Below are 27,691 nucleotides of genomic sequence, written 5' to 3' on the forward strand. Positions count from 1 at the left end.
GAAAAACTAGTGAGACAATCTCAGATAGTGCAGAGCGCAATTGATAGCTCTGGTACAGTAGTCCCATAAGTACTCACCCCTACTCGGTTCACTTCCGGTTTGTGTCTATCTTGGTAGTCTGCTACGGCTTTTCCCCTTTGCAGTGTGTATGTTTCAAGGTTGTATTTTCATTCAAGGTCCAAACATTACGCACAAATTAATTACTACTGGTGCTTTAAGTTGATTTTCGTTCATTTTAAATTCAACAATACGCTGAAGCAGCAAACGTGACAATTTAGCTCTTCACGCCAACTTTGTAACTTGATACTTTTGTTTTCCTCGCAAAGCCATGTAATATGAAACCCCTGTTTTCTCCAAAACATACGGAAGATGTCCTTGTTTTTTGGAGATAAATGAAAGAAAGTTAAATATCTGATGTAGTGATGAAGAAACGGAACAGAGACGATGTTTTACTAAAAATGCAAATTTTTACCGATGAACAAGAACTAATTTAATTATCAGATAGTCATGAAATACCACTTTCTTTTTCTGTTGCCACCTTTGTTGTTAACAATAAAACAATTCAAAATTAACACACAACGATATTGATGGCTGAGAAGCTTTTCAACGAAAAGTATTGAAGATAAACAGCGCTACTTGGCCGATATGAATGAGTCTCCTCACAGACTGATTAAATTAATTTGCGCTTTCATTAGGTGCCACGGCGTCTGCAGCAATATTTGAGCATTTTTCTGGTTTCTTTTGTTACAAATTCACAATTTGCGGAGTATTAACGCCACTTACTTGAGAACTTTTTGGTCTCTCTTACAGACACAATTAAGGCAAGAAATAAACAAGTCGCTAAGGAGAAGCAATATATTTGAACTCTGACAAGCACACTATTGTAGATTGAAAACAGCAGATGATATCTGTTGAACCGACCTGTTTGTAATTCTAAAAGCTACGCAGCCACAGTAACGTTTCACTTTTGCAATAAAAAGGGACAACTGGCGCTACCTGAAAAATAACTGCCGTCCTTGGTCACATGACACGATATATAAAATACTGCGTGTAAAGATAGTGTATAACACTAACAATGCTAGAACGTATGCGTCTTACATGTTGAGCTCTACCATGAGGAAAACCACTCAACATTTGTGCGTGATTCCGTATGCAATGTATCCTTCACCTAATATAGAGGCCACGAACCCTAACTAATCTACGCATGCGTTTAGGGCAAATTAGTTTTGTTCTAAGGAGAATGGTACCACAAGGAGAGCAAGGGGTTACCTGAAACAAATATATAGCTTTGCGATGTTCAAAGTTAAGCGACGGCGATGGAATGTGTTTTACGTAGAGTACACATGTACCTTTCCCACCCTACTCCCACTACTTCCCTGCCTCTAGACTAATTAATTAATTGAAATTAATTAATTAAACAAACATTAAAGTTTACACCTTAGCGCCATAGGGCCATAGTGCCATAGCGCCATAGTGCCATAGCGCCATAGCGCCATAGCGCCTTAGTTCCTTAGCGGCAGGCAACCCCCATAACCATCCCAATAGTGCACTCTGCACTAAAAATCATTCTATGGCTCAATCTTTTTCCAGGGATCATATTGAGACTGGCTGATGTGTCTTTTAATTAACTGAAATGCCTAATCATAATTATTGCTTCAACATGTTATGATTCTCTCTGATATGACAACCAAGAACCGTGACTCTGCTTGGAAATTCGATCTTACTATTATTAGCATAGATTTTTTACAATTATTCCTTCATTTTCTTCTTAGTTATAGTTTTGATTGAGAAGATATAGTAAACACTTGGGACAATGTCTTGCTATGTTTCAAAAGACATGCAGGGAGTTAGGTACAGTTTTCAGCAAAAAGGCAATTTATTTTCACAGGTAATCAAAATGTTTAGAAATGGTCAACCCTTTCTAAAAGAAAACCTTTCCTCTGAATGGTCAAACCAGGCAGGTGAAATTGTCCCCACAACCATTCAATGTACTCAATGAAACCCTTGAATACCTTGAAATTCATCAAAACCACTCCACTGCCCACCATATTTTCAACTCTCCTTGGTCTTCTTGTGAATTGTGGTAAACATTGTCTCCCTTGTTTAACTGATATATTGCTTGAAATTTTTGCATGCAAATGAACGTTGGTCAAAACTAAGCAGTGAAAAGGGCCAAATATTGGCAAAATATAAACATCACTTAACTTCGGGGTGTTTTATCTGTCACATTGTGCAATATAAACTTACAACCTTTTAGCTGTAACTTAATGTTTCTAAGGATATCTGAAAGAGTATCCTAAGAAGTGAGAGATGGCTTTATCAAACTACTGTTGACATGAAAGTAACACCTCTTAAGCCCAAATGGCTTATTAAAAACCAGTTTTGTTCCAAATCACAAGTTGTTGTTCTTGTTGAATTGCTTCTGCCATGTTTATTTTTGCAAAGCTTGGTAGGAAATTATGACATCATTGTGCAGCTGATTGGTTTTAAAATACAGGATTGCATGAATCTGGATATAAAAGTGGTTCTAATCATTTGTATTATTTCATATTCCAGATGAATATGTACAGTTCCTATAAGAAATCTTCTTCTGTAGACTCCATCTTGAGAATTGTGAATGTGCAATGGCATCATAAATTACCATAAAGTAATTATGGCAATGTCCAGGTGATTTAAACTGAAAACCAAACAATATGTATCCGAAACACTCACAGTGATACCAAATTGAAATCCCGGTTCAGTTAATCATTGATAAAAGGTCATAACTACCGTTCAGTATGTTGGATGTTTGGTAGCATTTAAGGTGGCCGAACACAGTTTCCGCGCACACTCTTACTAAGGCAATTCAGTGTGTGCACAAGGATTGCCAAAAAAAAAATGTGGCGTCAATACAGCGATCATTTTATTTCCTCAATGCCCGAGCTATCAGTCTGTGCTATTTTTCTTCATAATTGAACAGAGTGTATTGATGGTTTAAGTCTTTCATTACAAAGGTATGTTAGCAAAGGTAACAACGCAAAGAACCAGCAATTCTAACTTTTTTTGTTACCAAAAGAACCCAGCTAAATGCAGCGTATGTGTAGTAATCCCAAAAATTGCAACTGAAAGCAGAATAGCTTGGAAATATGCCCATTTCTTGAGAACCACTCATTAGAATTTCACAAAATCTGGCATAAAAATACTTCAGGAAATAAGTCACTGGAGTATTGGAAAAAAATTAACTTTAACAGAGGAAATTCTAGATATTTCAGTGAACCTTCAACAAGGGATAATTAAAGATCTCAGTTAAATTATTATTAATAAAAATAGTGTTAACTTGTGAGTATCGTTACAAGCTTGCTGTATGCAAGTCATAAATAAAATCTAATGACTAGGTATTCTGCAAATAAACAAAACCCTGATTATATTTATTCATGTTGCCATGGCAACAGCACATACATCAGCTTAACTATCAAAAAACCGAAGTTTGTGTTAGTAAATTGCTTGCTGCCATTTTTGGTGATCAAAGGATCAAGGCTTTTAGAGAAAAAGGTAAATGTGACACGGGTATCAAAAACTGAGTTCCATGACAGCCACCTTAAACACTTGGGATTACAATTCAAGTTATGGCAGTTTCTTTATGCATTTCTCAACCAATAACAGAACCATGAAAAATAGTGAGGGTTATCTGGAGAAACACAGATTAGTTAGCGTTCGTGCTGACTATATATTAGGTGAAAGATGCATTTCATTTGAGATCACACAACACAAGTACGTAGAGTGCTTTTCTTTGCGGCAGAACCCAGCATGTAAGACGCATGCATTCTAGCATTGTTAGCATGATATACTGTGTTTTCATCCCCAGAGCCACATGTTTTTTTGTATGTCATGTGACATGACCAAGGACAGCAATTATTTTTTGAGTTACGTCACTTCCCCCATTTTAGTGAACAAAAAAAAATGCTACTGTTGCTAGCATATCTCATAGAATTATCCCTAGCTTAGTTCAACAGATATCATCTGCTGTTATCAAACTACACCAGTGTGTTTGTTAGGGTTCAAATTAAGAATGGAACATTTTGCTTCTCCTTAGCGGCTTATTTATTTCTCTTTCAGTTGTCTCTATGAAATAGACCAAAAAGTTCATATCTAGCCTTAAACTTTCCCAATTTGGCCAGAGCTATACATTGCACCCTGGGGGGGGGGGGGTACTCCCTATAATGGCCTATACGGGGAGGCTCTACCCAAAAGGGGTACCTTTTTCAGACTTCAGGTATATATAAGGGTAAGGATTTCACAAGTTGAGGTATATAAAAGGGTAGGGAAATCGGTCATTTAGGTATTTAAAAGGGCCTTTAATTGAAATAATTCGAATAGACATTACAAGGGTTTAAAAAGGGGGTGCAGTGTTCTAAAGTAGGTATATAAAAGGGGTACCTTTTCTGCCAAAATGGTATACAAAGGGGTAAGGGGTTGGACCTTGGGGTGGAGCCTCCCCGTATTAAACTTTGTTAAGTAACCCCCCCCCCCCCCCCCAGAGCATTGCACCCTACACTAGCTGAGATTGTCTCACTGGTTCATCATTATCATTAAGACCATCAACAAGCCCTTCATGAATTATGTTTAGGGCAACAGTGCCAGCCACAATGGTCATAAATAGGATATCAAATTTTTGGTCAGGTCATAAATAGGGTACTAGGGAAAATCACGATTTTGGTCATAAATAGGGTACGTGTCAGGCCGCACACCTTTAACCAAATTTTCTGGGAGTACACCCCGGGGATCTGGTACAACACAGGATATTGATTTTTGGGTTAAGTATGAAACTGAAAAGGGTAAGGGTTTCCAGAAGAGTCCCACACACCCTAATCCAAATTTGGGGGATTACTCCTGGGGCAAAATGCTGCTGACTCACTAAAAGCTAAAAAGAGACTAAGGAGTAGTGTAGCTACAGCAGTTAAGTTGTGCGCGTGCGATGTACGACACTTGAAGTGGCACGCGCTTCTGCAACAACTTTTCACGTGCAACATTGCGCAAGTTTTCAATGGGTTTCTAATTTAAGCTGTTTTACACTCAATTACTATACTTTGTAGCCTTAAGAGTACTATTTTTTAGTCATTGGAAGTTTATTTGAACGTGTATTCAGTTATTTAAGGCTTTTTCATGCATTTTTGTTTCGCGTGTATGCTACCCTTTTTCCTAGGTCTTTCTAGTAAGTTCTGTGGTGTCGCGAAAGCACACGTGTAGTGCCGCGACACCCAACTAGCGTTATAAAAGAGTAGTTTTTTCGTTAGCAAGATCAGTTGATGCAAGATCTGTTAATTCACCGCAAGTTAACAAGTTTCTCCAAGTTTATCATTGTTCTGGTGATCAAGGCAGCACCAAGGTAATTATTTTTTACGCTATTTTAGTTGATTATGTAAGCGGTTTGTATCTTTAGTCGTTTAAGTTCAGTTTCATCGCTTGTGAATTGTAAATTGAAATCTTAAGGTTTTAAATAAAGTCAAGTTGTATACCACATTGTTTTACCGTAACTGTAAATTGATCTTAAGTTTTCTCCTTTCACTTAATAATAATAATAATAATAATAATAATAATGATAATAATAATAATAATAATAGTAATAAAGTTTTTTGGGCGCATTTAAAAAACTCAATGCGCTTACATTACTATGAAAAATAAATGAGTTAAATCCTATAAAATATTTCTAATAACAGTAAATAAATAAAATAAATGAATTAATTAATTAAAATACAGTTTCTCATAAAATAAAATAAATCAGAAGTAGGATTTCCGAAACAAGAATGTTTTGAGGGCAGATTTAAAAGACGAAAGAGATGTAACTTTCGAAGCATGTGAAATGTATTTATATCCTGTTATTTTCGCAAGCTAATGTGTAGTTTATTTGTATCTTTTATTTTAGTTCCCACGGTGTTTATAGAGTTTTTCAAGACTTTTAATAAACAGCAGTTTGTGAACCGACGTTTAACCAAATCACTGGAGCAATAAGTAGCAAGGGTCTTGTGGAAAGTTACAGGAAATGTTTCACTTGTGTGTAGGTGTTTTCAATTTTTTCCAAATGTTCTAATAATCAAAGACAGTACACAAGAAACATGATTTAATCTAAACCTCCTTTCAGTAATCTGTTGACTTGTGTCCCCGTTTCAATATACAGCCCCATTCCAATAAGCGTCCTAGCTTATTTCAACAAAGCAACCCTTATGGAAGTTAGAACCACATTTACTCTTCCTCTACTTTATTGTACTTTACTGGCTTGAACGGCAAATCAAACCAGTAAAATTCATCAAGCAAGAAAAGTAAGCTTTCATTTGGTCCAATAACACTGAGGTGATCTATGACCGATCGTTCTCCCAACGATATTCACTTACGGAGTAAGCTTACACATACATTTTTCTTAAGTATCGGCAAGTGGCCCGGGTGACGACTGAATGAAATGAAATGAATTCAGTGTAGTTTAGAGACTACTTACCAAACATTTTGGCCTCGTAGGAAGAGAAGCACACGACAGCGTGTAAACATGACGGACCATGACGGTCTACACTCACAAATATATAGCTATGATGTTCAGTTGTATCATGTTTTATGTCGATTGGAATGTAAATACTCCATGAATGTTCTTTTCCTGTCAGCACAGCCATGTACAACCAGTCCCAAATTAGCTCCAGATGCCATTTAGAAGCTTATTCGTTGCCATTGTGGGTCATTACGGAGTACGCCATTTTTTGAAACCCACCTCAGTGGAGAGGGCAAATGCAGCCAAATGAGGGGTGAGGGGCGAAGTCACCGGTGAGGTCACCGGTGAAGTCACGAGTGAAGTCACGTGTGAAGTCACGGGTGAAGTCACGGGTGAGGTGGAGGCCGACCGTCCAACTATCCGAGAGGTCATCACATGCAGTAGAAAGCTACCCAGAAGAGATAAGATTGCTAAGACTAAAAAGCACCTACTAGCTGCTATACATCTTTTGCAAAACTATTTCTGGCAGACATCGATGACTTGTTCTTCAGTTTGGGAAATATAGCATAGAGGAAATAGATGGATTCATCGAACAGGCAAAACAGACATCATTCAACAGGTAAATTTACGGCTCAAACAAGGAAACTATCTGGGTGTTACCAAACAGAGTGTAACGCAGTAACGAGTAACGAGAAAAAGTTAAAGGGTAAAACATACAATCCGGGCTTTAAAAAACACGTAGAATCGATCATAATTATTATTGATGTGTATATAAATAGTAACTACAAAACCAATTCAGAAAGCAAGCCTGACGAGTTGTGGTTTTTCTGAGATGTTATTTAACCCATAAGCTCAGAAATAATAGTAAGATAGAATCGCTGTGGCTAAATGACCGACAGCCTGTCAAGGCGTCAAAACTAAATGATCGGCGGTCCAAATAACCAATCCGAACTATGATTGACGATTAAAAAGACTAAGAAGTGCTTAGAGATCCGTGCCGAACTAAATTCAGGAATTAAGTTCAACGAAAGCACGGCAGAAGCACGGCGTCTGAATCAGCTTTCGAATTAAGTTCGGCAAGCAATAAGTTCGACAAGCTCCGTCGTACTACGACTCTGGCACGGCAGCTATTCAAACGGCGTGCTTCTGCCACGCCAAACAAAAATAGGGAGTTTTAGCAATGACGATGGCGACGGCAGGGACGACCCCTTGTAAAAAATGAATTCATATTTTACCTTCAAATGTCGTAACTCTGTAAATCTTTTCAGTATGCCTATCGGTCTAAAAACTTGCTCAGGCTAAACATGCACCGACAGCGTTTAATTCCAAAAGAAGATACGGAAAATTAGTAAAATAAAATACGTAAAACTTGGTTATTTCACGTTGTTGTTTTGCAGAAGACGGCAAAGAAATGTACCACGATTCAAAACGCACGTGCATAGCTATTGTTCTCCTCATTAAATCTTTTGTTTGGTGACGCTCTCGTCACCGTCGCCATCGGGGTTTGCTAAAACTCCCTAATATTCATAAACTATATACGGGGAGTAATGAGGAGAATTGTCACGGGGCTTCAGTAAGTCCTGAACCTGGTATGACTCTGGTACCACTTCTGAATTAGAGTCGTGTTTCTGCCGTGCTACAGGGAGCTTAAGCAAACGGAGACGACGGCAACGTGTGATAACAGGTTTTTGGGCCGCAAATGTGATAACAGGTTTTTGGTCTGCTTAAGTTGTTATCCTTGTTACAACAATCCAGAGGGAAACGCGCTTCCAGCGACGGAGTTTGTCAGACTCCTAGAGGGCTCGGGATCTGTTGCAGCAAAACAAACCAACGGGAAGACAGAGAATACGCAGTACTTGGGTCCAACAGTAGAGTTTAATCCAGTAACATACTCAGAACGTAAAACATAACCAATAAGGGATAGTGGTATCCGGCGTCCCACCACCGGGGTCGTAACCAAAGAACAATTTACAAAACACCTGTATTTATGCTAGACTCTAAACAAGTGATCTAATATTTCGTTTAGTAAACCTTAATCCCTATTGACTGCCAATGAGCTCATTGTTGTTCTCGGCTGTTCCATCATAGGCAGTCGGTTATTCTGCTCGTAAATATTAACTACTTACAACTTCAGGTAGTTTTCACTACAAGGTGTTACACGATAATACAGATAGACAGATGGTTACCATGGTTGTTGGACTTTCACTTGACTGCTAACTGTTGGTTTTTTTTTATGGTTATGCATATCGGCAAATTCTCCCCTCACAAACGAGAACGTCACCAAACAAAAGGTTTAGGTGGACGTGAACAGATTTAGACAATTGCGAATTCCGCTGGTAAAATTTAAATTTCTTTTTTAACTTGGCGTCGTTCTCGCCGTTGCCGTCATAGTTGCTTCAGCTCCTTTCACTCAGCACGGCCGAAGCACGACGTCTGAACTGGGCCCAAGTGAATTTTGGGGATCAGTGAGCCACGCGGACAATGGAGAAGAAAAAAAAAATAAAATAGTGTTTTTTTTCCATCTCATTATTCATTGTACATGTACTTATAAATTTTAAATTCCCCTGTTTTATGGAACCTTGATAAAATAATGTGTACAAAGTACGATTGAACATTTCTTGGTAGTATTAATTCAAGGTGATGTATAAAAAAACTACAAAACAGTTTGAAAAACAAAGTTCAAATTACAATACTGTATTTCCTCCAATAATCCAGGAAAAATTTTTTTTGAGACCAAGAAGAGGCTGTTATTTAAAGAAGTGTAATTTATATAGTCCTTGGTTCAAAGTTTCAGAGAAAAGGGAGGAGGAGGATAATTGAAGAAAAACAAACAAATCAATGTGTTCGAAATGGGGGATCGCTTAGGAGGTGGGAGATGATTAAAAATAATTCGTTTAAAATGAGAAGTCATTTAATAATAATTATTTCTCTCTTCGCCGGTGCAAAAATCCCTTTTCAAAAGCACGTCATACATCTTTGTTTTTCGGTCTCTATAATCTGGGATAATGTTACCAAAATAATCTTCAATGAGCCACCCATCCGCTGTGTGATACGAATCCGAGCCAGATCCTGAGGTGAATTTTATTTCTCTTCATCAGATGATGAACAGCTTGTTGACCCTCTTTCTGTGCAAATTTCACAGCTACGTTCGTAATATCCTCCGTCATTTGAAAGGTTCAATTTGTAACTGTGTGGGCAAGTTACGAAAGCCCTGTCGCTATCTGAAATGTTGCTATCACTTAGTATTTCTTTCAGCCAAGCCCACCAATCCTTTGACTTTCTTCTGAAATACAGCAATAGAGGTGTGTCATGATATCATTGTTATTTCCGGCCTGCGGTTTCAGGCCCAGTAGTACCCAGGCCCCTCGTATATATAGAGTTTGTAAGTTCATTCATCGTGGCCTTCTTGCTTGTACTCGTTAGCTTAGCAGTATTAAACTTGTGTGTGTTAGAACGCCTCTGTGTCCATTGGAATCACGACAAGGTGTACTTCTCTTTCGTGTTCTATGAACTGCCCTCGACCGTACTTCAGAGTTTGTATCTTGTCGGCGCCTTGTTGTATTTTGCTAAAAGCACAGCTGACTGATAATCTCTGAGATCCACATACAAATCCTCATCGCTTCTTGCTTTATCCGTCTAAATATTGTCGTTGGTAAGGCTGAGATCCAGCATAGCGCACACAAAGCCGCAACCACACATTTGTAGATTAAGTAGATGAACAATGTCAGTGTAAACGCTGCAGGAACAAGAAACGCCACTGATGATAGAAAGGAAACGATTGCCAGTGTCAATAGTCCAAACTGTAACAGGAAGAGAACGATCAAACCGGACTAGACTGATCCCAGTGTGAACACAGTCAGCGTGAGTATTGGAAGGAAACTTGTGAAAGCCAGCGAACTGTATAAACTCCATTTCCACGGTTTCTTAGTAACAATCTCCACTATAAAACATATAGGTAGTAATAACACAATCTTGTGCCAAATCACAACCATGCGAGATGCTACCATTTCTCCTCCTCGGTGATGACTATTTCCGAGTGTTTTCCTTTTGTAGTAATATATCGATGTAATGTCATAAAGAGTACTGCACACAGATGTCCGCACGCAGACGTTTGATAAAGAGAAACGAAATGATTATCGACCTAACTTGCCTATATTTACTAACTGCTTATGACCGTCAGCTTAAGACACAGTTTGAGGTAAGGCCTTTCCCTAGCGAGGTCCTAGGATAACTGTAACCTCTCCTCCGGTTAATATAAAAAATTAATAATAAAACTGCAGGGGGGAAATCATTCACACTGTACGTAATGTCAATGTATATATTCAATACCTTAGGGAGTTGCTATTGTCTTCGAAAACAATAGAGCGTTCTTCTTCTCGTTCTTGACTTTTCTTCGTCCGAATTTTTTTCTCGCCCGTTTTAGTAGACTTTCCCCCGCCCCTACCAGCTGCCCCTGGGAGGATAGCTACTGTTGGAATTCGGTTCCAGACCTCGCACATTTGGACGGTGTATTCAAAATGGCGGCCAAACAAAACTTTTGATGTGAGTGCATTTCGCGTGAAAAAAGATTAATTATTTGGATTCAAACGCAGTCTTTAGTAGTATGGTAAAATGAATCGCCTGGTACTCGAGTCTTTCTCTCGATTTTCCGGTAAATATTGGGCGTTCAACATTCCTAGAGTTCCCACAAGACTGTTTGATCAGAGTAACCAGCTTTTAACAAATCGACTCAATCTTGGAGAAAGATGTATCAAGTGCAATTTGCGAAGACATTTTGGTAGTTTAGCGAGGCCCTCACAGGTAAGAAATGAGACTTAATGTATTGGAAATAATCTAAGGTATGAAAATATTAGAAAATGAGTTGTTTACATGTGCAGGTTATGTAAGACCTACATCAGTCAGGCCGCGCTCAGGCTCTCTTCTCCGATCAAAATCCTAAAATTCTCATGGAGTGGAGTTACTAAAATAGACCAATTTCGGTATATTAAAATTCAGCCTAAAACAATAGACTTCAGCACGAGGCTCCGGGGAATAACTTCAGAGTTTGTGGGGTTTATTCTCCGGAGCCTCGTGCTGAGGTGTACTGTTTTAGGCTGAATTTTAATATATCGAAATTGGTCTATTAAGGAACATTACCAATCAAACCACGGGCTTGTACTGTCAAACCTACATGTACAAAGTTCTACAAATGGCCACCTTTACAACAGTCTTTCCATTGGTCACCTTTACAATGACCACTTTTTATAGCTTGGCATACTGCTTATTTATTCACTCTTATTTTGGACTCTCCTTAACAGCAACGACCACTAATGGCACATTCCAAACATTTTCTGTATCTCCCGGTGGAGGGGGCACCAAATACTTATTCTGACAGGTCCAAAATTCAATTTGAACAATTCCTATAGGGCTATTGCATAGGATTCCCATTTTGCTAACAGGCCAATGCTGTTTCATCCGGATATAGAAAAAATGCTGATTCTGCTGATTCTGTTTATTTATATATTTATTTATTTATTGTAAAAAGAAATAAAAATAGTACTTATATGCAGTTTCCCAAAGGGTGAATTTCTTATTTAAGCGATTCCAATGGGATCTTTTATCTCTAAATACTGTTTCCGAACCTCCCAGCTGCAGATTCCAACAGGGCCTGATAGGACCATATCGAAGTACGCCCTCCATAGGGGGCGGGGCTGGTAAGAAAAAAATGGAACATTTCAACATGCATGCCAACTTTCAGAGTGGAAAATGGTAATAAGCATGCACAAGTTTTGGCTGTGCACCAGGCTCCCAGTTTGAAAAATGGCAATCATGTAAACAAAACAAGTTAAACACTTTATATTCTTTTCCAGATATTTTCCCGGTAAGCAGCAACATTTTAATGTTGCTAATGCTGGAAAGCTGGTGTATTGTTTTCATGGGGAATTGATTTTTTTTGGACAAATTTTAAAGAAAGTTTCCGAACCATTTATTTCCTCACGGTATACAAGAAATTTTGGTGCAAAGCCACATTTTTTCCACAGACACTCTAACCTATTGCATCTATATAAGCACACTACTGAATATATAAGCCAGAGAGCCTCACAGCAGGCAGGGGGAGCCTTGTTTTCTCAACAGTGAAATGCCAAAAAAAATTCATGCCTGCCCAAGTGTAAATAAATCAATTCTCACGTACCTCATTAGCTGTCGGATGTTCTTTCCACCATAACAGCCTGTGTTATTTCCCATTCCTGAACCCACAAGTACAGCTAGGGATGCACAGAAACCTGCACAGTATGTTTTTCCTCTCTGAACATGCCAACTGCCAAAATAACCCCTACAAGACTGTACATAATTGGCCACTTAATCACCGTCTAATGAATGGTGTATATAAGACCCCAGCTGTTTAGGATACAGTCATGACGGTCATGGTAGCCTGATTTGTACAGCTCAGGAGGAGAACAGGGTTGGTAGCATGATGAGAGTGCCCATCTTCCGCTATTGTGGCCTGGGTTCAAATCCTGGACCCAGTGTCATAAATGGGTTGAATCTGGGTTTTGGTTCTTGCCTTGCTTCATGGGTTTTCCTATGCATTCTTTGCTTTTCCTCCCTTCACAAAAACACCCCAAATTCTAATTCAGTCTCAATGCACAACCAGCTCTGATGGTAGCTGCCATGCGCACCTCACATCAGGACCTCCACCTCGCTCTTCACCCTCTCTGCTTTCCCTTCCATTTTGTCTTGGGTCTTCCTGGCCTTTGTTGCCCTTCTGGCATCCAAGTTAATGCAGTCCTGATTCCAGTTTCCTCTCCTAAGTTTTGCTTTTGCTATTGGTTTGGTGAGTCCCAGGGCATCCTCTTGGCTTTGACCCAAGTGTATTATTAATAATACGTTGCTCACCTAGGCAAGGTGCCTTAGTGGCCCCCAGAAGATGGCTGATTTGGAGTGTTTGAGGTTTTTATAATCAGGTTTTGTTTTAATGAAACGGGTGATTAGCCTGTTGCCCACCTCCCAACTTGAAAAAACAGGGGCTGTTTTTTGTCAAGTCTCTACCCTGTGACAACTCCAGCATGATCAAACCAACTAGAGTCTGAACTCCCAGCTAGCATAGCTCTTAGGTTTATTGAAGCCCACTTTTGTTCCGCCACCGCAACAAGGTTCAGCTCAAGGTAAAGTTACAGATACAATGAAAATAAACTGAAAATCATTTGATTCTAACCTTACTGTACCAAGTGTTGTTATCTTACAATTTTCTATATTTTATAAAGGAAGGATGATAAGTATATTCACAATCACTGAATTGCAAGCCTTTGGCACTCAGTCAATAAAAGGTTTGAAAAGATGCTAAAATACAATTAATACGACTTAAAAATCACATTTGAGGAGTTACAAAAGGTGGGGTGAAATATTGAGAAACAATTAAGTAGAAAGTTATATAATATTATTAGAGAGTTATTTGACTTTTGCTGGCTAGGTCGTCTCAGCCACAATTTAAATTAGACCCTTAATTATTTGACATTGAATGTTTGCAGGTGGAATTTTCAACAAAGTATATACATGCTCCTTCATTGTATCAAATCTTTCTGCTGTTGAAAAGGCAAGATGTAAGACAGGGTAAGAGAGATTTTAGTTCGGCTTTTCTACATTGATATTCTTTACATGTAGGACATTTTTTCTTTTAATGCTATTACAAGTTTAGTCTTCTGTACTTTGGTATTCTTGATAAATGTATGTACAATATAAGCTTTTTTAGCATAATCTTACTAATGTTAAGTCATTATTACTTTGCAAATTACTTAAAAATTACTATGTTTTTAATGCATTGGCAAATAGGTATTATCAGATTCTTTTCAACAAGCCATGTGAAACAAAACAGCCAAGGGGATCAAAACCAGCAAGGTAATTAAGTTACAATATTTGAGTGGTATATTAAATAGTTATTCCTTGGGTTCCCCTCCCTTCTTTTAAAGTACCTCATTATACGCTATGGCTAACCAACCAGTAATTGAATACCTCCCTGGGATATACCCTATTACTGAATACCCCATATTGTTATTTATTAAACAGTTCTCACATGAGAATAAAACTGGTATGTAATTTGTTGTCCACTGACTAAAAGTATTGTGAATCATAATTTCTTTACATTATTTTTTAGGTGACTCACAGAATCCTGAAGAGGAACCAGAAAATCAAGGCGGATGGGTGACTGTTCTTCCTTGGTTGATGCTAGCATTGTTTTACTTCTTGGCAGCAGGGTCTGACCCCACCCCCGAAACCACATGGTCGACATTTTACAGAGAAATGCTCTCTACTGGCGAGGTATAGTTTGAACACTGGAAGATGTTTTTCCTAAAATACTTAGCTATTAATAGCTATCTGCTATATGTATATTGTGTCTCTGTAAGATGTATTTATACCTGTTTCAGGTTGAACACTTGGAAGTACCGTCAAGCCAGGACAAAATCTTTGTGTTTTTGCACAGAGGGGCAATGGTGGGAGGAAAAGAGGTAAATAAATGTGTACAAAAAAGAAGTTCTAGAAATGATCTTCACCAGCTCTCTCCTCATGCCATGGAAAGGTTGCTGTATGGATGCCCCTCTGGTATATCCAACAAGTACAATGTGGATGACTCCCTCCCAAACACTCCTGGAATTTCAATTAAAAGAAAAAACATGTATACCAGTTTCATACCGCAAATATTGATCTCTTTCATCAACACACACATACCTGTACCTATGTGCTAAGTTATAACAATTGTTATTGCTGTTTTTATTTTTGTATGACATGGATGTTTGGCTTGCATCAAATCAAGTTTGTGAAAAACGTTTTGGTCTGTGCTGCTTTTTGTTGTTTCCAGTTTTTATCTTTTTCTTTTTAAAGTAGATTTACACCAATTGGCTTATCAATCACACTACATGTATGTTCTGTTTTATAAATGGGTCTGAAAACTTCTGTAAATTCTACTTTCTTTTGGTTATGAATAACCCTTGATTAGTAGCAAAGTTCTAGCAGAGCATGGCTCCATACAGTGCGTATAAAGACTAAAAGTAAGTGCTTTACCTCTTGGTATGACCACTGGTTAATATTACCAGTAATTGTTGTTTTTTGTTGTTGTTTTTTGGGGCAGATATTGAGCCATGGGCCTCACTTTGTCTTCAGCATTGCAAGCTTGGACAGCTTTGAACAGAAGATGGCATCTGCTCAAGCTGACCTGCACATAGCATCTAACGACTTTGTACCAATTAGATACAGGACCAAGAATGAGCTGCTGTATGTTTTTTTTTTTTTACACTGAACAAAAACAATTTTTTTACGATTTTTTTTACAAACAAAAATCACCATCTACACAGTAGTAAACAAGTTGCCTTGTTCTGCTTTAGGACAAGATTTTTATAACTTCCTATTCGGTGAAAAATTATAAATATTAGCGAACAGTTATTAGTAAATGAATATTATCTGTTGGAGGCAAAAACTGTTTTGTCAAAAGTAGGTAAATTTGCCTGATGGATATCTTTTAATTGTATAACCTAATGGTTCTGTCATAAAGTTCATTCAAATTCTAAGAATGTGATACCACACTTCTATGTACAAGGGTTGCTGTGGAGATGTAGCTAAGAGCAGCTACTGCTTAATTCCAAAGGCTGAAATTTTATTTGAAAGCAAAGATGTGGGAAAATTTCGAAGGCACACAAGTGAGAAAAGCCAGCTGAGTTTGTTGCCTGCTTAGTTTTTTCTTGGCTACATCCCTGTTCAGGGCTGCAGTAATTAACTTGTTTAAAATTAATAGCAAATGTTCAATATTCTTCACAATAGTTCTACAGCTCTGAATGCTGCTGTAACCATTGCACTGTTGGGTTTTATCTGGTATTGGATTTATGGAAGAGGAACAAGAGGAGGGACAAAACAAGGAGGAATACTGGGAAGCAATCCTTTTGTAAGTTTTTTTAATTGTTTACCAATAAGTTGAATTAAGTTCAGTATCAATATGTCAGTTTTTCTTGTTCCTTGTGCACAGATTTTTGCTTTGCACAATTTGCATGGTAAATATTTTGTTGGCTCTCACTATTTGATAAAACCTCTGTTCTCTTCTATAATCCACCCTCCAGGACTTAGATTGTTGATCACAAAACTTTGACAATTTCTAGCACCATGCAAAAGACATTTGTGAAACCAATACACCTAACTGTTCAGTATGATTATTATGATCTAATTTTATAATTGGCAATCTTTTTCCATTTTAATTCACAGTCAAACTATATCAAAGCTAAGCCAACAGTGGTCATGCCTGGAAGTGGAAAGGGAATCAGGTATTAAAAAGAGCATACACGTTCTCACTTTCATGTAGGTATTACAGTTGAACGATTTCTAATTGAAGATATTTAAAATGTGCCAGGTGCCAGTTATTGAAGACTACTAGTAAATATCATGCAGTCTGTAGAAAGAAATGTTGTGATCAGATATGTGCATTACTCACACACCTCTGGACAAGAATATTATTTATAAATAGTAATATACCTGACTCTATTTCATATCATCATAGCATGGTAAGTTTGTTATCAGGTTTTTAGCCAGATGGGCATTCAGGCTTCCTGTGGACGGCATTATAAATTGTTCATTTGAGCAGGTCCTATAGCACATTTTGGACACCCATACTGGCTAAAAGCCTGCTTGGTTTCACGACCTTGTCAAAGTACTCCATGCGGTGCCCATTCTGTTAGCAACAACTGATATTAAAGCTTGTGCTCATAGTAAGGATTCTAACAAGGGAGGATGAAGGACTGTAAGAGAGTTAATCCCCCATGTAGGCCATATTCCGTTATTCCTGGTCTTGGAACTACCAGGAGGGTCAAGAAATAGCCAGTCCTTCGATGCTCATGTGGACAGCCCAAGCAGTTTTACATGCATTCTCATGTCCAGGAAACATCCACACAAAGTCTTTGATAGCATAATCCATGGAAAACTGGGTACCATAATCTAAAAATACTTTGAGATGGATTACCTTGGGAATAAAGACTGTATGGGGGATATAAAACTCTCTTACCTCTCGTCCTCTCTTGATTCTAAATACTTTCTTATTCTTTTTTCGCCCAATTAGCTTTAAAGATGTCGCAGGAATGGAAGAGGCAAAACTGGAGGTGATGGAATTTGTGGATTACCTCAAATCGCCTGGAAGATATGCAGAACTTGGAGCAAAAATACCAAAGGTTTAATTTCAATTTGGGGTTTTCAATAAATGGTGTATCTTCTTGACTTCTGTATATTTTGTTAGTCAGAGTAAAATTATAATAGATATTGAAATATCACAATGAAGTAAAAATGTATAGTGCTCTTGACTAATACAAATGGACAACTAGTTTATGAGCTATTTTTGTCAAACTGTTAAACATACAGGGCTGTGCTCTAGAAATGTCCAGGTGCCGCAGGCAACTAACTTTTACCTTTGGACGTCTGGAAAAACTTACCTTTTTCATATAAGCTTGCAATAAGTGCTGGGCACCCAGGATTTCAGGGTTAGGAACCTTTGGGCTCCTCACAATTTTTCTCAGACTACAGCCTTGAGATGAAGCAAGCTGTAAAACAGCATGGAAAGTAAGCAATTCTATTATTGACTTTTGTTTGTTGACATTGTAAACTTGTATAATTAGTTGTTATTGTTGTCAGGGGGCTCTTCTCGTTGGTCCTCCAGGCACAGGTAAGACTCTTCTGGCAAAAGCTGTTGCCACAGAGGCTGATGTTCCCTTCCTTACAATGGCTGGGTCAGATTTTGTGGAAGTATTTTCTGGCGTTGGTTCAGCTAGAGTCCGTGACTTGTTTACCCGTGCCAGGAAGCTTGCTCCGTGTATTCTGTACATTGATGAGGTGGATGCCATTGGGAGATCACGACAATCTAAGTGAGTTTCCAGAAGAATTTACTCACAAATATCATTGCAAATAGGTTATTGATATTTACAATAGAAACTCTTCCCTTATTATATTTTGGATAACCTATTGAGAACTTAATATGGAACTCTAAGAACTTCAAATTCACTTTGGGATCTTCCAAAGGCTTGTACAATTTTGAGAGAATTTCCAAATGTAGCTTGTTATGCATGTACTCCTTAATTGCAGTTGCATTTACACAATTTTCTTAACTAATTGTTTGGGTTTAGCTTTGATCTAGGTACGATAATATCTAAACTTCCTGAAAGTAATTATGAAATTAATACATGAGATGGCTGCATGCAGTATCATGCAGTATCATCTTCTCTTTGTGTGTATTAAACACCTCAGTCATGATCATGTTTCAGTTCAATTGGTGGGCACAGCGAACAGGAAAGTACTTTGAATCAGCTTCTTGTGGAAATGGACGGTGAGCTTAACAAACTGTGCACTGTTGAGTCTGTCCACAAATAAATAAATTATATTTAACATTGTTTTCCATGAAGTCCAACAGTTTTATCCTCCCTTTTATACCCTTGATGCTAATTAGTCCCAATCTCAGGATTCAAATTCCGCTAAAAGTATTTCAGGTGATTAAGTTCTAGATTCTCATGCTGTATTTGTTGTAGAAATTATAAGGATCAATCCTCATCAAACATTGCAATTTTCTGTTGGTTGGGTATGATTAGTTTGGTCGGTCAACTTTTTTTGACTTGATTTGGGAGAAATATCTGAAAAGAACACTCTCAGTTTCCCACCTGCTTTCAGTTGAAGATGACGAAAAGTGTACACAAATCCTCATCCTATAATGTGTCCAATACCGGCCAAGCTTATCCCAGTTTGTATTTCTACCTCACTTCCCTCTGGATGGGACGCTAGTCCATTGTGGGGTTACCCCCAGCATTAAATTCCCTGGTACTTATTTATACACCTGGATGAATGGAGGCACTGTAAGAGTAAAAAGTCAAAAACTCACACTGTTTCATCCAAAACGAGTTATAGGGGTCTGGACAGTTCACCAAATAGGGCAATGCCAGCAGTGGCTAATTTGGCTCCACTGTGACATTAATAATGAGGTCAAAATGAAGAAATATTTCTTAAATTTTGTAGGCATGAATACTATGGAAGGTGTTGTTATGCTGGCTTCCACGAACAGGCAGGATATTTTAGATCAGGTAAAAACGCAATTAACTTATCTCTCTAGCCAATCACGAAGGCTGAAAGAAATGCTTTGAACCATAGCGAACCTGAAACAAAAACGTTGTTCCTAGCGCGGGAAAATACGCTGTCAGCAAACATTGAAAACATGTAAGCGGTGGCAAGTTCGGTTAAACATGAAAAGCGGCAGGACAATAGCAGAACTTGTTATATGGCTTGCTTTGTGAGCTTGCTTCGCAGCTATTATTAGCGCAACGCTTCTCCGGAGAAGCGCTGCGATCGGCTATCCGCGAACGGGCGATAGCTTTCACGTGTTGTGTTGTGTCCCGCGAGAAATATTTCCTCGTAGCCGGAGCAGAAGCCATATAATAAATCCTTTATTGACCAAGCTTGTTCGGTCAAGATGGCTGGTTATTGGTCTCGTTCGTTCCGTCTCGGTTCATAAACACGATAAAAAAAAAGAACTTGGCAAATATCCAGCCTTCTTGACCTCACACTTGGTCAATAACTCATATGTACATGTACGTATACAAACCAGAAACAAGCGATAGAACTATGTAACCGGTGACAAACGTGGAAAATTCACATACGTCCAGTTGTTCGAGTTCTACTAACTTTCAATTCTTTTCAGGCTCTGTTAAGACCAGGAAGATTTGATCGACACGTCGCCATTGAACTTCCAACCCTGGTAGAGCGGCAAGCCATATTTGAAGTGCACCTGAAGAAACTCACTCTGAATATGCCAATTCAGGCTTACTCCAAACGACTGGCAGAACTCACTCCAGGAAATAGTGGTAAGATGTAAATCACAAATTGTAGAAGAGCAAACAGGTTGCTTGAAGCACACGGGTCAATTCGAAACAGACATGCTGTAACTGTAAACTTGCTCTGCATGTAACGCGCGAACGTGGCTTAAACGCACTTAAAACGCGTTCGGTCTCGCTCAACTACATTTGGCATCGGTCAGGGTGCTCTTCCATACACTTATAGTTTATTCCGAGTTACACACAGAATCCGGCTCTTACATTCTTTCTGTTTACAGGTGCCGACATCGCTAACATTTGTAACGAGGCAGCCCTGCATGCAGCTCGCTTGAATAAGAAAACAGTGGATAAGGGAAACTTTGAGTATGCTGTGGAAAGAGTAATAGCCGGTAATGACGATTTACCACTAGAAAATGACACGCGAGTCTCTATAACCGACGTCCGATATTAAACTTCGTACTAAACGAAACCTTAAAATGATAAGTTAGGTAGAGAGGAAAATCACAGAAAAATAGCGATTTCTCATATAACATGTATAGGAAAACGGAAGGATTTAACTTAGGAGGATTAAACTGAGTCACAAACTCACAAAATTATTCGATTTCTGTTCCCTTTGTGAACAAAGTCGAGCCAGCGAGAGAGGTAGGATCAGCTACTTGGATAGCCTGGCTATAGGCTACTACGAGAACTGAAAAAGTGGCAGAATTTTTTCCCCCAGCGGCTTGTGTCAGTCCTTTCTCAACAGCATTTTCATGTATCATCATTTTTTGCCCACTTAAACCATTGTTCTTAGCTTTCGTGTGCTTCTGGTTTCTTGGAGGCGTATTTCTTTAACAGTTCATTCATTTTAAACTAGTGTTGACCTCGTTAACCTACATCTAGGTAATAATACTGAACAGATGTGATACTATTTGTCGTGAAAACAGGGATGGAGAAGAAGAGTAATACTATGTCACCTGAAGAACGACAGATAGTAGCTTATCACGAGGCTGGTCATGCTGTGGTCGGCTGGATGTTAGAACACACTGATCCTTTACTTAAGGTGAGGAACGAATCTCGTTTGTTTTTGATCTGCCAAAGAAATTATCAGCCGACATATCATGTGACGAAAAGGAGACAGTTCTAAGATATGGTCTCCTCACATGCTTCTCCGGCGAAAGAAAATGAATTTATGGGAGAGGATTGGAAGAATGTCTATGGTGGAGGGGCGGTGACCTCATGGTTAGTGCGCTCGACTTCGGACCGAGTGGTACAGGTTCGAGCCCTGGCTGGAGACATTGTGTTGTGTTCTTGGACACTTTACTCTCACAGTGCCTCTCTCCACCCAGGTGTTTAAATGGGTACCGGTGAATTTAATGCTGGGAGTAACCCTGCGATGGACTAGCATCCCATCCAGGGGGGAGTAGAAATACTCCTAGTCGCTTCATGATACTGAAACCGGGATAAGTGACCTGATGGGCCACTTGGCTCGCATGCAGACTTTACCTACCTACCTAACCTATGTTGATCTCGGGACTGAAGGTTCAAGACTAGTAAAAGTAGCCTGCAGTGCAGGCGTCTTATTGGGGCGAGCTAGCGTTATAACCTTGCGACCGCCATGTTAGACGGTGGGGGATGGGGGAGGAGAAAAATGAGAATTTTCTTCGCTCCACCCCCTCCCCTAGCCTTCCTCTTGCCTATCATTCACCCCCTTGGTAAAACTTTCTCTCTCTCTCCAGTCTTCCACTGCATGAAAAATTCAAGATGGCTGCTAAACTTTTTACGATGTGAGCGCTCGCTCGAAAAATCTCGCCTGCTCTGCAGGCTATAGTAAAAGCGAAAACCCAAACCGGTCAACTCTAATCAAAAGGTTGAAAACAAGAATAGCATGCGAGTCAAGTAATTACTTGCACCCGATTGTTCTACTCAACAAGCAAAACATGAAGGACAAAAGAATAAGAGAAATCTTTGTTGATAGTTTATAGAAATAATTCACAGTTGACACTATTCCTGTCCAAGCTAAATTCGCCTTGAACACCAGCCCTGAACTTGTTTCCTTATTTTGTTCCTTTTTTGTTGCGCGCTCTGTCACTCAACTCTTATTTAATGACAGTGCTGTTGTGTTTCTCCAAGGTGTCCATTGTTCCTCGCACTAATGCCACGTTAGGCTACGCACAGTACCTTCCCTCGGACAATAAACTGTACAGCACTCAACAGGTTAGAAACGTTAGCCATTTCTAATTCAACTTTCATTTCTCAAGTAAGACATCACTGAGCTTGTGTTGCCTGTTATGGTGCACAAGGTTGCTCTAACTTTTGAGTCGATTGGAAGCAACCTAAGTGTTTCACCATTTAAACGATTTTAACTAGTACGTGTAATGCGTTTTTCCGCCCGCTACCGCCTATTCTGCTGCACAAGGTGATTCTGTCTAGTTAGGCTGTAGATGAACCTCTAATGTGTCAATGACCATTCACATGAAAACTTTCATGTCCCACACAAGGTGGATTTGACTTCTTTTGTTTGTGGATGAAATACCAAGGATCAGTTTCTGAATAAACGTCTGAGTGGGAACTCTGAAAGACAAGCGAAAACACTTGTGGAACACCTTTAACGTGATCACCTTTGAGCCATTAAATTGTGGTCGTGATTAAAGCCTTAAAGGAGTTCTTAAGATTAGAAAATCACTGACAAGGCGTTTACTTTAGGCCATATAATCAACAAAGAGTTACCATAAACAAAGCTATAAATTGACTGTTATCGTGTAATGAAAACTTCCTCGTGGTATCTCCACGCAGTTGTTTGATAGAATGTGCATGGCTTTGGGAGGACGAGCCGCAGAGGCCAAGATATTCCGGAGAGTTACTACAGGTATGATGAGTGCCTCGCCTTCAGTCCGATTGTACTTGTGGTTATATTTCATGGGAGAACGAAATCTTCACAGAAGTACCCGAAGGTTTCCGATCATTCCCCGTCCAATCAGAAAACAGCCCGACCACTTCACATCTCTTTGCAACAGTTCTCGGGCGGGCGATTGGTCGGTCGTTCGTCGGTCATGTGGTCAGTCGGTCGGTTTGTTAGTTTGCTTCATTCTGTCATTCTTGTCACGATCTGCGTTAGTTACGCTATTTTCAGGCCACTATCCTTCTTAACATTTATTTCTTGTTATTTCTTGTTTTTAAAAGGAGCCGAAGACGATCTTCGAAAAGTGACTGACTTGGCATATAAACAGGTGAGCTATCACTTCCCTCAATTGCGAATTATTGACGTCAGAAAAGGTTCTTTAATATGAATTTTCGTGGCTGTTCGTTTTGCAGGTGGTAACATTTGGCATGAGTCCTCGTGTTGGTAATGTTTCCTTTCCTGTTAGGAAACCGACTGAACTGACCAAGAAGTTTTACAGTGATAAACTCGCCAAGCTTATGGATGAGGTATGTTGGTCGGGTCGTCTCTCGTTACCTAAACGTAAATCTAAAATTCAACCCACTGGGGTCCACTGGAAATGTTGATATCGACCTCATTACTAGTTTCGCAATTCTGAAAGGAACAACCAATACCACTGGATGTTGCAAGAGATGCTTTGGAGCTTTTCATGGTAAAAATAGATAGATCCTCATTGTCACTGTGTTGGTCCTTTGAATTTTGTGCCACGACTTACAGGAGACGCCGAGAAAGAACATTTATTTTTAACATAGCATAGAATTTTTTCCGTTTTTTAGTGCAAACGAGATTACGAACATTCCAACTCAGGTAAAACCATGTAGCCAGACGTAGAGCTGTGAAAACATGAACTGTCGAAAATCGTGGGAAAGCATAAAATGCGTTTCTTAATATGCCAAGCACTCACAAACATCGAAAAAACGTTAACCGATACCGCTGAACATTAACAAGCGCGGGAAAAGAAACAGGTCAGGGTTGGTTTGCTGATTCTTTTACACCCTTTTGGTTGAGAAAGAGTAGAAAGTATCTTTGTAGTGAATGTGAATAGTAATTATATTTCTGCTTTTAATTGTTTTTAATCCAGGAGGTTCGCATATTGATTGGGAAAGCATTTCAGACGACTGATACAATTATTGAAGAAAATTTGGACAAGCTGAAAGCTGTAAGTTGAATTCGTTACTTTACATTAAACAGTCTTTTAACACTACAGCTCCTGTAAGGATATGTCAGGGCTAAATTGAAACTACACTTTTACAAGTTAGTGATTTTTTTGTGTCTTCGCACAGTTTTACGTGTACATAGTAGTTTCTTGAGGCTATTGTCAGATTACTGAAGTGTTTTAAACAGAACTTTACCAAATGTGGAATGATATTTAGGGGATCGCTATTTTCAGTATTCTACGAGAAAACCAAAGTAAGCGCAGATTATAATCAGGTTAGACTTCACCGAAAGTCAAGAATCTGTAACAGGATTTGTGTTTTTTTGTTTTTGTATCCTCAGCTTGCTGAAGAACTCTTAAACAAGGAAGTTCTGAATTACGATGACATTGTCACAATCCTCGGTCCATGCCCCTTTGGTGATAAGAGGGTTCATTTCAGCTCACCGGAGGCGAGCGCTCAGTCCCAGTCCCTCTTCAGTGGCTGATGACTTTTTACTAGTTCTACACTCTCCTTACCAAACCCTTCCCTCCCTGCAAATAGAAATGTAACTGTGAGAAATGGATAAAATGGCTGATTAGTCCGCATATACAGTCCGGATTCCTGGGGTATTAGGGAGTGTAAACAAACTTCGGTGGCAGCGGTAACGGGAACGTCGCGAAACGGAAGCAGTTTAATGACGAGAAAAATGTACGTGCGTTATAACTCGTGATACAGTTTTTGCTGTTCTCTACAAAACAGCAACGGGGAAAGACCAAATTCTGCGTAGACTAGAGAAAGTGAACTACAATGCCCAATTTTCAAAATTGCTCTTTCGAATTTTAACGCTGTCTTGTATATTTAGTTGTGGGATAACTCTGACAGTGATCCAAATTCTTCCGAAATTTGTAAATTAAATGTGAATTTATTTCTTGATAGACGTTGTCCTTGGCGTTGCCGTCGTGGTTGTTTAAACTCCCTTGGAAAATGAAGGAACATTTGAGAAAAAGTCTATCATTTTTTCAGCAATAATTTGCCCGTGTTAAAACGCAGAACTAATCAGCAGAATGTCTAGAATCAAATCAGTTCAGCTTATGTATCTTGTCCTGTTGTATATAAAATATTTGTGTAAATAAAATTGTTCACTAACCCTTTGAGTTGTTGGCATGACGGTATAGCCTGCGGCTTCAGTCACTCCGTGCATTCACTCACTCTTCACTGTCCAGTGGAGATTAACCCGTAACGTCTCTCTTCAAACAACTTCAAGTTTGACTTTAACCCAACTGAATTCTGAATTCTGGAAAGTGTTTTGGAAACTGTGAAAAGAATTTCGGGGCTTTGGGCCACAATCATCCTTTTATACTCTAATCACCCTGCAACGATTTTAAAACATTTTGTAACTAATCTTAATAAACACAAAAACAGCATCAGGGGCGGGCAATCACCCTTTAAGTACGCTAAGTCATTGCTTCATTGCAATGTGAAATTAAATAGATCAAGTTAAACAGAAGACGGGACGATGATCGTCGAGAGGTTTTGTTCTGGAAAACCTGCGCTATGTTACACGTGGGAACGTTTTGCATGGACATACTGGTGTCGTACCTGGATGGCTCAATTCTTTTCACTGACCAAATTGGTCTGCGAAAAACATGGGTACTTTTCGAGCGAATCAATGAAAAAATCACCCTTTGGTTTATTCAGAAGCAGGGAGAAAAATTTCAAGTCGCGACCTGTAAAAACAGCCGCTTATGGCTGTCGCTTTATCAGTATTTAAGTCGGGTAGGGCGATTTCAAATTAGCATAGACTGGATGAAGCAGGTTTTTCTACTAGCGAAAGCATTTTTAGGAAGTTTACTGGTAGCAAATTGTTAAAAATGTGTAGTTTATTAACCACATTTAACCAAGTGGACTTCAATAACATTTTTCCACATTATGTAAAATATAGTACATAATTCGATTTTGTTGGAGAATTGTATAGTGATTGTTAAATAGTGATCTTACTATTAACACGACTAAATTATTAATTATTAATAGTAGCTCCCTATATTGTTAATAGTAGCTGTGTATTTTAATAGTAACGTTAGTAGTTACGTATTGACCACTTTTCCAATCACTAAACTGGATCTGGCCATATATTCAAGTATTCTTCGCTTTTCTGTAGACTCCGTCATCACTTGTATTTCTCAAATATAAATATTGAAATACTATTGTATTGCACATGTGTGATAGAAGCAATAAGGTTAAATATTCCTTTTAGATATTTGTTAAATATTTCTTTCCGCCGTTCGCACGCCATGGATTGTTAGTCCCTTTGTGGGTCAGTCGCTACAAAGGACTGCCCGATGGAGGGGCATTTTGCCACTGTAGTGTTTAATTTATAAACAATAACGGATGTGTTATCTTCAGTGTTTGCGGAATTGCACCACTCTCTATAATGATTGTGTCAACATATATACGTTGTAGTTATAGAAAAACAACTTCATTTAATTATTTGGTTGTCATTTAAGAAATAGAAAACATGTACCGTGTTTCTGTCGAGTTATAGAAACACGAGTGGAAGTTTGGGAGAACGAGAAATGCTGTGGGAACACGAGCCGCAGGCGAGTGTTTCCACAGCTTTTTCGAGTTCTCCCAAACTTTCACGAGTGCTTCTATAACTCGATGGAAACACGGAAAACATGTTTTCTATTTCTTTTAGAAAATACCGCGACGAGAAAAAGAAAACAGCTTGTTTACTTCAAAATGTAAGTTCTCTTTGCTCGAGCCATCATTACATCAACAGCTCCTGCTAGTTCTGTGTTTCCATCGAGTTATAGAAACACGATTTTTAACCAATCAGCGCGCGTATTTTCTTATGGCTGTTTTCTAATTTACGATAATATTTGTTTTTGTTGTTTTATTTTTATCAATATATACTAATCTCTGCTGTATGCCACGACAACCAGGATTTTCCCGCCCAACTGTGAGTCTGGTTCAAACACAGACGCAGCAGCTTGAACATTTGTCACCGGCTAGCTAGTAAATTTGTTTGATCAACTTTGTTTTGATGTCACACCAAAAAGTTAACACGTGATACAAGTAATCATGTTGTCGCCTGAACACCAAGAAGTATCATGTATAGCTCAAATGTTACAGGCACCTTGACAATTTTCTGCATTGTGTTCTTGCTGAAAAAAGCATAATACAATAGGCGACGTTACAAATCAGAGATTATTCACGTTGCCATGGCTTCATGGTTTTTCCTTAGAATAGGTAAGTGAAAGCCTCTAACAATTTTTGCAGAGAGATGTCACAACGTCTATTTTTTCATATTGGTTACAAGTCCCTAAACACGCTCCTGACATAAGCCCCTCCCCCTCCCCCTTCT

At 38.9% G+C, this 27,691-nt stretch overlaps 1 protein-coding gene across 1 annotated transcript; it reads left to right on the plus strand.

Moving 5' to 3' along the window:
• Window positions 1-10,945: 10,945 nt before the first annotated feature.
• Window positions 10,946-24,832, plus strand: LOC145502915 (mitochondrial inner membrane m-AAA protease component paraplegin-like). The gene is made up of 21 exons (XM_081482318.1): window positions 10,946-11,254; window positions 13,963-14,044; window positions 14,264-14,329; window positions 14,586-14,749; window positions 14,857-14,937; window positions 15,558-15,700; window positions 16,244-16,364; window positions 16,679-16,737; window positions 17,526-17,634; window positions 18,092-18,321; window positions 18,718-18,779; window positions 19,460-19,524; window positions 20,139-20,301; window positions 20,550-20,660; window positions 21,198-21,313; window positions 22,384-22,467; window positions 23,047-23,119; window positions 23,434-23,480; window positions 23,566-23,679; window positions 24,273-24,350; window positions 24,689-24,832. Exons 1-21 carry the CDS (start codon window positions 11,066-11,068, stop codon window positions 24,830-24,832), a joined length of 2,301 nt encoding a protein of 766 aa, XP_081338444.1. The 5' UTR covers window positions 10,946-11,065.
• The last annotated feature ends 2,859 nt before the right edge of the window (window positions 24,833-27,691 follow it).

This window comes from Orbicella franksi, chromosome 1 (assembly GCF_964199315.1).
Source record: "Orbicella franksi chromosome 1, jaOrbFran1.1, whole genome shotgun sequence".
Classification (NCBI taxonomy): Eukaryota; Metazoa; Cnidaria; class Anthozoa; order Scleractinia; family Merulinidae; genus Orbicella; species Orbicella franksi.

Bases quoted from the DNA above. Each gene is read 5' to 3' on its own strand.
- LOC145502915 (XM_081482318.1), top strand. From the start codon at position 11,066: ATGAATCGCCTGGTACTCGAGTCTTTCTCTCGATTTTCCGGTAAATAT. The intron at 11,255-13,962 runs GTAAGAAATGAG...GAATGTTTGCAG, and splicing joins GTTTAGCGAGGCCCTCACAG to GTGGAATTTTCAACAAAGTA. The intron at 17,635-18,091 runs GTTTAATTTCAA...TATTGTTGTCAG, and splicing joins TTGGAGCAAAAATACCAAAG to GGGGCTCTTCTCGTTGGTCC.